Here is a 10,561-nt window from a genome sequence, read left to right on the forward strand (position 1 = left end):
TTTTAACCTGTATAAGTAAAAATGTTAACTTAAAAGACAAGATACTAAATAAAAATTACACTGTCTCTGAAAAAGAATAAAAAATATAAATTCATAAGTTGGTGAAAAATCAGTATAACTATATAACAATTAACTCGCTAATTCATTACATATTAATTTCTTGCTATATAGGCATTACACCATTCTAGGTACACTGATAAACAAAATAATTAATTCTAGTAGCTAGGTAAACTGTTATTATACCCTGGTTGTATAATTGTAATCTTAATTATAATTACCGTAAACTCTTTGAAGAAAGAGAAATCAAAACAAATTTTAAAATGACTTCTGCGTTCCAAGAAAATGAAACTTGATGTCAAATGACTCCTTTCATGATGGATGATACATTTATTTAATATGGGATATGATGCTTCTTTTCCAGAGCTTCTTCATAGCATAAGTTAACTCAGAATTTCTCAGACTGTAGATTAGTGGATTCAGCATGGGGGTCATAACTGTATAGAACACGCTCAATGATTTATCAATGTAGAAGGTCTTAGCAGGTCTTACATATATGAAAATGCAGGGAACAAAAAAGCAGACAACCACAGTGATGTGGGAACCACAGGTCTGGAGGGCTTTCCGCCTCCCTTCCTGACTCAGGTTCTTCAGAGAGTGCAGGATGACTCCGTAGGAGATGAGTAAGAGCAGAAACACAACAGTGCAGATCAGTCCTCCATTGGCCAACACTAAGACACCAACGATATAGGTGTCAGTACAGACGAGTTTCAACAAGGGGTACATATCACAGAGAAAGTGATCAATGACATTGGAGCCACAGAAAGGGAGCCCATAAATAGTACTAAGTTGAATCACTGAGTGCAAGAAACCTCCAACCCAGGATACCACCAGCAGCGCAACACACACCCTCTGCCTCATGATCACCAGATAATGCAAGGGCTTACAGATGGCCACATAGCGGTCATAGGCCATCACCAGCAGAAGGAAGACCCCTGATCCAGAAAAAAGGTGCTCTGTAAACAACTGAGTCATACAAGATTTAAAGGTTATGGTTTTTTCTCCAAAGAACAAGTCTGAGATCAATCTGGGGGTGATAGAAGAGGAATAAGCAATATCCATAAATGATAAGCAAGCAAGAAAAAAGTACATTGGTGTGTTCAGGGTCTTACTGACAGTTATAGTGACTATAATTAGAAAATTGCCCACCACAGTCAAAATGTAGACAAACAGGAACATAAACAAAAATACTTTCCCCTCCTTTGGATTCTGTGTGAGTCCCAGAAGAACAAAGTAGGTTACGTTGTTTCTTGATTCCATCTAATCTGAACAGGAGCTGACTTCATATAGTAGAAGAAATTTACCTACAAAACAGGGAGGGAAAGTTAAAGGGGGAAAATACTCAAATGTATGAGAATTGCTTTTTTCCATTTGTTGGAAGAATGAGTATAGAACAGCTATTTGTGTCCAATGCATCATGGACATTTTTATTATCAAGTTGAAGAAGGCAGAGTTTCTTTCCCTTGGTGCTATGACACATAACGAGAAATCAACCAACTCCAGACCCATGCTATTAGTGCCATTAAATGAATATTCAGTGCTGAGTCATAGTAGAGGAGTATATCAAATAAGTATGACAGAAGACTTTCCAGAGGAAGCAAAGCTTCAGCTGAGTGTAAAAAAGAATTGAAAGAATAAAAAAATATAAGGAAGAGAAATCCAAAAAGTCCAATATTTATAAAGCCATAAAAGTCTAATACTTGAGGCCCACTTGAGGTAATTTACATAATCAGTGTGAGTAGATCAAACTGTGAATGGAAGTTCCCTGTCCTGAACTGTCTCAGACCTCACTGACACTTCCTAGGTTTTTAGATGGATATTTCCCTTTTCCTAACAATTAAATGCTACAGCAGTAATTTTATGTCCATGGTCCCTACCTTTCCTCTTAATTTGCAAACTTGGATATGCAACATCTCTAATTTTGACATCCAAGTGAATGGTAATTTAGTATTTAAAAAGTTTTTAATTGTCCATAATAAACATAAGCATTTTCCATACAAAACTTAAAGAGGTGTTCCCTATTTATCTCATTAAATGCTGTCTTTTCCCATGTTATTTTTAGGACAAAAAATTGATGCACTCTTCATTCATTCGTTACTCTCATAAAACTTTATTAAATCCTATTCACCCTACTATGAAAATATATCGCAAATTTGATCACTCTCTACTTCTTAATTTACTCCTGGTCCACTGCAATAGGCTCCTATCAAGTCTCTCCATGTTTATTCCAGCCTCCAAGAATCAGTTCTCCTGAAGCAGCCCAAATGTCATCACTCTACAACTCGAAAATCCTAGAGTATATTCTAATCATACACTCACAGTTTACTGTTTAATATTGACAGTAACAAGAACTGTAATCCTCATTTTACAACTGGAGAAACTAATGCTAGAAGATCTCATCCATTTTCCCAAAATCATACATTTCTAAGGGACATACCACGAACTGAATCTAAGTTTGATTGATTTCAAAGTAATTACATTTCTTACATAATAAAGACAGTCCCTAATTATGAGCCTGGTTCCCACTATTTACTGCTAATCTTACCTTGTGGAGGCTTGTTCAGAATCTAAGGGTGGCTTTAAGTTACACATAAACACTTGAAATTATTTTTCATCCAATTTGACAACAGAGGACAAAAGGCCACCTTATTACTTGAGGATGTATTTTATTTCATTTGACTATCTGTCCATTTCCTCCACAAAGTCTTCTGATTATTCAGAGGCGCATTTTTATGTGCTGTGTTGATTTTTCCAAAGGAATTCCATGGTGCACACCTAGAAAAACAAAATTTACCACATTAGGAAATTTATCAAAATGACCAGCAAACCTTACATATACATAGAATAAATCAACTAGTTATTTGGCAGGGAAGTTTTTCACAAGTAACGTCTTTCCTACTAACTTCAACAAGAAAAATAACATTTGACTATTTAGCCCTTTTCATTCTGTCATATTAACATGACCAGACTCATTGACTGAGATTTTGAAAGATGTTCTTTCGTGTATATATATATATATATAGTCATGCTTTAAGTCTATAAAAGGACGACCTGAAAAATTGATTCCAGTTACTAAGTGGATAATATCTTCTTCCTGTTGGGAGGAAGATCACAGGATATTTCACCCCTTTCAGCCGCAATTATCATTGAGCCTTAGAATTGGAATGTGTCCAAGATTGATTCTTGTTTAATTAATTCACTGGGATTTCACCCAGAGTTTTAAAAATAAAAATCTATATGTAAATATATTAATAGGCAAAGTCACATAAATAATATCAGAAAAGTGCAATACCCAAAACAAGGCAGCTTTAGAATCTTTATGAGGCTAAGGTCAACCAAAAATAATCAAAAATTTTGTCCCAGTGAACTTATTTGTTATTTCTTCCCCCACCTGGCATCACAAGATTTTCTTTCCTTTTGTTTAGTACTCAATTTGATCACCTTAATTTGGTTAGATATATGAACATTATATCAAAAAGCACAATTAAATGTATTAAAATTTTAGATATAATAGCTAATTATTTTCCAATTATTATCATTTTTTTAAAAGTCAAGGCACCTCTGTCATATCAGTAACTGCCCTATGAGTGAGGACACAGAGATTAATGAAACCTGGGGGAAAATCATGTAAAAGGTTTTTTCCTGCATGGATCTTCTTTCTTAGTCAGATGATAAAGAATGAGACAACTTAACAAAGTAGCTTCAGTCTTATTCACTGCTTATAAGAAATAGAATACTGTGACAAAAGATAAGAGGTAGAGTTCTACTGTGGAAAATGTAGAGATGATCTTTCTTCAAAGGTGATGTTTAAGCTGAAATTGAAAGGATAGCAAGTGGCTACCATCAGAAGTACTGTTACAGAAACTAAAACTAAATAAAATTAATGAATAAAACTATCTCACTTCAGAGAAAACAGGAGTTATACTTAGAAAACTCTAAAATTTTCACAGGAATTTTTTTGGCAGTACTATGTTAAGAAGGACCAGAGAATATATGCCCTCTTGTATTATTCCAAATTTTAATGGAAAAGCTTTCAACCTTTCATGCAGAGGAAGGTATTAGCTGTGGATCTGTCCTATATGGACTTTATTATGTCAAGGTACTATTTCCAACTTGAGAGATTTCAATGAAATGAAAATTGAATTTCTATCTGATCATGGACAACCCAAGGAGATTTTAAGAAAATAATTCCACTTACAAAAGTATCCAAAAAAAGAATAAAATAAAGTCTTACACTCTGAAAACTACAAAATGTTGCTGAGAGACATATAGAACACACACACATATAACAGAAGACATTTATAAGCTGAACTATTCAACAGTTCAGTTCAGTTCAGTTACATAGTCGTGTCTGACTCTTTGCGACCCCACAAACCACAGCACGCCAGGCCTCCCTGTCCATCACCAACTCTTGGAGTCCATCCAAACCCATGTCCATCGAGTCAGTGATGCCGTCCAACCATCTCATCCTCTGTCATCCCCTCCTCCTCCTGCCCTCAATCTTTCCCACCATCAGGGTCTTTTCAAATGAGTCAGCTCTTTGCATCAGATTGCCAAAGTATTGGAGTTTCAGCTTCAGTATCTTCCAATGAACACCTAGGACTGATCTCCTTTAGGATGGGCTGGTTGGATCTCCTTGCAGTCCAAGGGACTCTCGAGAGTCTTCTCCAACACCACAGTTCAAAGGCATCAATTCTTCGGTTCTCAGTTTTGTTTATAGTCCAATGTTCAATACATGACCACTGGAAAAACCATAGCTTTGACTACACAGACCTTTGTGGACAAAGTAATGTATCTGCTTTTTAATGTGCTGTCTAGTTTGGTCATAACTTTCCTTCCAAGGAGTAAGCGTCTTTTAATTTCATGGCTGCAATCACCATCTGCAGTGATTTTGGAGCCCTCAAAAATAAAGTCAGCCACTATTTCCACTGTTTCCCCATCTATTTGCCATAAAGTGATGGGACCGGATGCCATGATCTTAGTTTTCTTCTTCACTTTCAGCCATAAGCGTGGTGTCATCTGCATATCTGAGGTTATTGATATTTCTCCTGGCAATCTTGATTCCAGCTTGTGCTTCATCCAGTCCAGTGTTTCTCATGATGTACTCTGCATATAAGTTAAATAAGCAGGGTGACAATATACAGCCTTGACATACTCCTTTTCCTATTTGGAACCAGTCTGTTGTTCCATGTCCGGTTCTAACTGTTGCTTCCTGACCTGCATACAGGTTTCTCAAGAGGTAGGTCAGGTGGTCTGGTATTCCCATCTCTTTAGAATTTTCCACAGTTTATTGTGATCCACACAGTCGAAGGCCTTGGCATAGTCAATTAAGCAGAAATAGATGGTTTTCTGAAACGCTCTTGCTTTTTCGATGATCCGGTGGATCTCTGGTTCCTCTGCTTTTTCTAAAATCAGCTTGAACATCTGGAAGTTCACAGTTCACATATTGCTAAAGCCTGGCTTGGAGTATTTTGAGCATTACTTAATAATACTTCATGATTCAGTGCAATTCCTATCATAGCCACGAAATCATTTTTTGCAGAAACAGAAAAATCCATGCTAAAATTCATATGGAATCTCAAGGACTCCAAATTGTCAAATCAATCTAGAAAAGAAGAAGGTTGGGAGTCTCATACCTCCTGATTATAAAATATACTGTGCAAATCTATGGTAATCACAGCCCCAATAAAGGTGGACGTCCAGTAAAGATGGACGATGGACTAATGGGGTAAAACAGATAGTCTAGAAATAAATCTTCCTATACGTGTTTAGGTAATTTTCAACAAGGGTCCCAAGCATTTTATGGGGAAAAGAAATGATAATAAGTGATTAAAAGGCAATCACCAAAAAACAAAAATGTTATGATTCCACTTACATGAGGCACTTAGTCAAATTCACAGGCAGAAAATATAATGGTTTCCCTGCCAGGGCTCTGGGAGCAAAAGTGGAGAATTTTGTTTAATGGCTGTGGGTTTCAGTTTGCAAAGTTGAAAAAGTTTTGGAGATGGATGGTGGCAATGTTTGCATAACAATGTGAATTAACTTAGTGCTACTTTAAAATGGCCAGAATTGTAAATTTTGCTATGCATATTTTACCACAATTTTTAAAGTAAATATAAGAACTAAGGTGACCTCATTAACTGGTGTATGATGTGAACATAAACTATAGCACAATAGCCCAAAGTATGTGCATAGATCGTTGACTTCAAGTAAACCAAGGTCATCTTTCTAATAGGTAAATGTGTCAATCAATAGCAAAACTGCTAAATTAAAATCTCTATTTTTAATATTCATTTTGTACTGGAATAGAGTTGATTAACAAGGTGTTAGCTCAGGTATGCAGCAAGGTGAATCAGGTATATGAATACATGCATCCATCATGTCTTTTTCAAAGTCTTTTCCCACTTAGGTTACTACAGGATGTTGAGCAGAGCTTCCTATGCTATGCAGTAGGTCCTTTTTGGATATCAGTTTTAAACATAGTAGTCTGCATATGCTAATTCCAAAGTTTTATCTAATCAATTCAACAAATATTGAGTACCTTCTGTGGACCAGGCATTGTTTAAGTTCTCAGGATGAATCAATAAAGAAAGTAGACCAAAAAAAGAAGAAGAAGAAAGAAAGAAGGAGAAAGAAGGAACAAAAACCCAAACTCTTTATTTTGGATTTTCTAACTCAGATTTTAGAAGCAAGTTGGCAAACACTTTTGAAGGATTTTGTGCTCCTCTGGACTACTTCAGATTGTCTGATTTTGCAGAGGAAAGATAAGATTTTACAATAGGAAACTTCCTTGCCTACAAAGCAATGAGAATTTGCACTACAGATTAGACTTAAACTCCACCTTGCAAACAGAGGTACCAAAGTCACTGATGAAACTCTGAGTGGGATGGGTTTGCCCTCAAAGTGACAGGGAATAATTTATGCTACATGGATCAGTGATATCTTAAATAGAAATTTTAATGAGTCATAATAAAACAGATGGATGCAAACGTGATTGTGGTTTCAGACTGTGACACTTAAATCAATATATTAATAAGTAGGCTCAAACATCTTTATTACTCAAAATAGGATCATTGCAATCAACACATTTTTGCCAATGAGAAATACATTTGCTTATTCCTGTATGTAAAAATCCAGGCTTGGGGATTTCACAAACTCTTGGAAAGCATTTTCTGCCTCCTACTAGTTGTGGAAGTGTTTTCTCTGCAGAAGTCGTTGAAGGGATATGCTTGAGGAAGTGGTAGTCAGTTGGCAAGAGGTCAGGCTGAATATAGCAGATGAGGTAAAACTTAGACCAATTCATTCAACTTTTGAAAAATTGTGGATTACCCAGAGGGATGGGATGGGGAGGAAGTTGGGACGGGGGTTCAGGACGGGGAACACATGTAAATCCATGGATGTTTCATGCCAATGTAGGGCAAAAACCACTACAATATTGTAAAGTAATTAGCCTCCAACTAATAAAAATAAATGAAAAAAATAAAAATAAATAATTGGAAAAAAATAAAAATAAATAATTGGAAAAAAAAAAAAACTTGTATGTGTGGGGTGCACTCATCAGTCATTATCCTGGAGAAGAACTGAGCCCCTTCTCTTAATCAATACCGGCTGCAGGCATTGCAGTTTTTGGTGCATCCCATTGATTTGCTGGGACTTCTCTAGTGGCTCAGACAGTAAAGAAACTGCCTGCAATGCAGAAGACCCAGGTTCGATCCCTGGGTTGGGAAGATCCCCTGGAGAAGGGAATAGCAACCCACTCCAATATTCTTGCCTAGAGAATCCTATGGACAGGGGAGCCTGGCAGGCTACAGTCCTTGGGATGGCAAAGAGTCGGACAGAGCTGAGTAATTTCATTTCATTTCACTTCGCTTCATTGATTTGCTGAGCATACTTCTCAGACGTAGTGATTTCACCGGGGCTCAGAAAGCTGTAGTGGATCAGAGCAGAAGCGGACCAACAAACAGTGACCGTGACCTTTTTTTTTTTTTTTTTTTTTGTGCAAGTTTGGCTTTAGGAAGTACTTTGGAGCTTCTCTTTAGTCCAGCCACTGAGCTGGTTGTTGCCAGTTGTCATATAAAGTTCACTTTTGTCTCAGGTCACAATTTGATGGAGAAATGGTTCATTGTTGTTATCCAGAGTAAGAGAAGATGACACTTCAAAGCAACAATTTTTTTTTATTGATCAGCTGATAAGGCACCCAAGTATTGAAGTTGTTCACCTTTCCAGTTTGCTTTAAGCCCTGAATGACAATAGAATGGTTGATTTTTAGTTCTTCAGCAACTTCTACTGTAATTATAAGAGGATCAGCTTCGATGATTGCTTTCAATTGATCTTTGTCAACTTCCTATGGCCAGCCACTAAGCTCCTCATCTTCAAGCCTCTCATCTCCTTTGCAAAACTCCTTGAACCACCACTGCACCCCACTGCATCGGAACTGATCATTAGCAGTTCCTGGGCCAGATGCATTGCTGATTGTGAATTGTCTCTGCTGCTTTAACACCCATTTTGAATTCTAATAAAAAAATAGCTTGAATTTGCTTTTTGTCTAACATCATTTCCCTAGTCTAAAATAAATTTAAAATGCAGAGCAAGTAATAGGTCATTAGCAAAAAACATAAAGTGAAAAATGTGCATTAAAAGGATGCATATAATATAACCACATTTAAGAATGTACTCCAATATCAAATGGCAAATTTCAACAAGGCAAATACAGCAATTACTTTTGCGCCAAGCTAATATATATGTTGGTACTTCCACCCTACTTTCCCCCGCCCCCCGCAAAATCTCTACAACTGCATCTAACAAGGGTTTTGAGTTTTGTTAGTGAGTCTGTTTTTCGTTTGCAATTTTTTGTTTGTTTTTAGTTTGGCGGGGGGAGGATTTGCCCTGCCTGCGGCTTGTAGCATCCTAACTCCCTGAAAGGAGGCTGAGCCCAGGCCCTCAATAATATTTGCACAATTCAAAACATGCATTTGTTGGGAAAGTATTTAAAAAGTTTATGAACTACATGAAGAGAAATCAACATACTAAATTTAAATTTATAAGAAGCATTGTGCAGGATGAGGTAAATTAAGAGATATATATGGATTGATACAGAGATATTTTTTAAGACTTTGCATACTAAAAGTAAGTGCTACATACATAAAAAAGAACAAATATACATATGGCACATACATTTGCACTGATAAAAATTATTCTCAGATGAAAATGAAGAAACAAATTTTGGCCAGTCTCTGAGTATGAGGACCAGAAAATGCTGAAGGAAAATAGGAAATTTATTCAACACTGCATTCCATATAATTTGGTTTCACTTATGCTTTTATTATTATCTATTTTATTTCATTTTTCTTATAAACAGCAGAAGTATTAGAGTAAAAATTGTTATGTATAATGCAACTGAAATATAGTAAAGAAGGAAACCTATATAGAGTTAAATATTTTAAATAATGTAAATAAAATTTCACTTAAATGAAAAGAATCTAAATAAAAATTGCACTCTGTCTGAAAAAGTATAAAAGATAAAGATACATGAACTGATTAAAAATCAGTATAAATATATAATATTTTCCTCACTAAATCATTTATTTATTATTAATGCCTTGCTGTATAGGCCTTATGGTTATCTAGGTACATTGATAAACAAGAATTTTGGACCTTACATTGTAGCATGGAGCAAACTGTTACGAATGCACAGTTGTATGATTATATTATTTAATTATAATTATCATAATTTTCTAGAAGAAAGAGAAATCAGAGTCAAATTTAAATGGTTTCTTCATGCAAAGGAAATGGAACCTGATGTCAAATGACTCCCTCCGTGGTTGATGAACCTCCTAGTTAATATGAGATACAATGCTTCTTCTCCAGAGCATCTTCATAGCATTAGTCAACTCAGAACTTCTGTAGATTAATGGATTCAGCATGTGAGTTATGACTGGATAAAACACACTCAATAATTTATCAGTGGGGAATGTTTTAGCAGTTCAGTTCAGTTCAGTTCAGTCACTCAGTCGTGTCTGACTCTTTGCGACACCACAAACCGCAGCACACTGGGCCTCCCTGTCCATCACCAACTATTGGAGTCCATCCAAACCCATGTCCATCGAGTCGGTGATGCCGTCCAACCATGTCATCCTCTGTCGTCCCCTCCTCCTCCTGCCCTCAATCTTTCCCACCATCAGGGTCTTTTCAAATGAGTCAGCTCTTTGCATCAGATGGCCAAAGTATTGGAGTTTCAGCTTCAGTATCTTCCAATGAACACCTAGGACTGATCTCCTTTAGGATGGACTGGTTGGATCTCCTTGCAGTCCAAGGGACTCTCAAGAGTCTTCTCCAACACCACAGTTCAAAAGCATCAATTCTTCAGCGCTCAGCTTTCTTTATAGTCCAACTCTCACATCCATGGTCTCACATACATGAAAATGGAGGGAACAAAGAAGCAGACAACCACAGTGATGTGGGAACCACAGGTCTGGAGGGCTTTCTGCCTCCCTTCCTGACTCAG

At 36.6% G+C, this 10,561-nt stretch overlaps 1 protein-coding gene across 1 annotated transcript; it reads right to left on the reverse strand.

Annotated features, from left to right (window-relative positions):
• Nucleotides 1-387: 387 nt before the first annotated feature.
• LOC136175631 (olfactory receptor 4A47-like) lies at nucleotides 388-1,119 on the reverse strand. Its single transcript, XM_065945883.1, has one exon. It carries the CDS (start codon nucleotides 1,117-1,119, stop codon nucleotides 388-390), a length of 732 nt encoding a protein of 243 aa, XP_065801955.1.
• Nucleotides 1,120-10,561: the final 9,442 nt, after the last annotated feature.

Source organism: Muntiacus reevesi, chromosome 9 (assembly GCF_963930625.1).
Source record: "Muntiacus reevesi chromosome 9, mMunRee1.1, whole genome shotgun sequence".
In the NCBI taxonomy this organism is placed as follows: Eukaryota; Metazoa; Chordata; class Mammalia; order Artiodactyla; family Cervidae; genus Muntiacus; species Muntiacus reevesi.